The 1,329-nt window shown below is 34.8% G+C and overlaps 1 protein-coding gene across 1 annotated transcript; it reads right to left on the bottom strand.

Moving 5' to 3' along the window:
• Window positions 1-555: 555 nt before the first annotated feature.
• Window positions 556-1,323, bottom strand: LOC105316259 (queuine tRNA-ribosyltransferase accessory subunit 2-like; the record flags this gene model as incomplete). Its single annotated transcript, XM_011411082.2, has 4 exons — window positions 1,262-1,323; window positions 1,002-1,172; window positions 760-859; window positions 556-678 (listed from the first exon to the last, which is right to left on the bottom strand). Coding segments are annotated over exons 1-4 (397 nt in total), but the record flags the coding sequence as incomplete, so codon positions are not given.
• Window positions 1,324-1,329: the final 6 nt, after the last annotated feature.

Below are 1,329 nucleotides of genomic sequence, written 5' to 3'. Positions count from 1 at the left end.
GGGTTGATTTTGGAGCCATTTTTGGAAAAACCATGGACTATAGCCTTGGGTATTTTTCAGATTTTTGAAGTTTTCTTAAATTGGCCGTAACTTAAAAAATTGAAGTCGGAATCACCTCAAACTTTCTACACAGCATAAGGGCATCAATATGTATCAGAAAATGTAATAAAAATTTAGGGTGATTTCGGAGCCATTTTTTGGAAAAAACCATGGGCTATAGCCTTGGGTACTTTTCAGAATTTTGGCATTTTCTTAAAATGGCCGTAACTTGAAAAATTAAAGTCGGAATCACCTCAAACTTTCTACACAGCATAAGGACATCGATATGTATCAGAAAATGTAATAAAAAATTGGGGTGATTTCGGAGCCATTTTTTGGAAAAACCATGGGCTAAAGCCTTGGGTACTTTTCAGAATTTTGGCATTTTCTTAAAATGGCTATAGCTTGAAAAATTGAAGTCAGAATCACCTCAAACTTTCTACACAGCATAAGTACATCAATATGTATCAGAAAATGTAATAAAATGGCAGACGTAGCAACAGAAAGTTCCTTTACTTGGTCTATAGAGTCCGTTGATAAATCTTATCTTTTCACTCGGCAGTAAACCAGTGACTGTACTAATAGTATTTCCCATTGCCTCTTTGTTATGATCCAACTGAAACCCTTCAATAACAAACCCTGAGAAAAGACAACAGAAGATACTAAAAGTTTGATACATCACTGTGCAGGTCAATGGGCAATTAAATTTATTATTATTACCATCAACTGGTCTCAAAGCAGTTTCCTTTGCTGATCTGATTCTCTCTTCCATTACATCACTGCCTTCAATGGCTCCTAATATCGGAATGGACTTTAATTTCTACATTAAAAGACATAAAATAATTATACTTTTAATCATTAATAAACAAAATGCTATGATAGATACAAAAACACAATTGAATACTACAAGATGTCATAAATGAAGAAAGAGAGAGAGAATGAGTGTATACATTTAGACTGACCTCATTTTCCTCTCTAATCTGCAAAGACTCATCAAGAAACTGAAGTGTTCTATCAACAGATTTCTTGATCCGTTTATTGGCCCGACCAACAGAACTGACTGTATCACATAATGATTCAAATATATCAGGCAAGAACGCTTCAATGAAAGACATGTAGTCCTTTGGAGTTACCTGTTGCATATGAAAATACTTGTACTACATGTACCAGTGGAATTCTTGATATTTTAAATTTATAATTATTTTTGCAATTACTAAATTACCATGGCTCTGCCCGCTGGGGCCCACACTGATACGCTTGTGGTATTATTATACGAGGGGTCTGGAGGTG

The sequence above is a fragment of the Amphimedon queenslandica genome, unplaced genomic scaffold (genome assembly GCF_000090795.2).
Source record: "Amphimedon queenslandica unplaced genomic scaffold, v1.1 AMPQUscaffold_2734_Cont25265, whole genome shotgun sequence".
In the NCBI taxonomy this organism is placed as follows: domain Eukaryota; kingdom Metazoa; phylum Porifera; class Demospongiae; order Haplosclerida; family Niphatidae; genus Amphimedon; species Amphimedon queenslandica.
The sequence above is the reverse complement of the archived record's forward strand: the minus strand, read 5'-3'. Positions and strand labels throughout refer to the sequence as shown.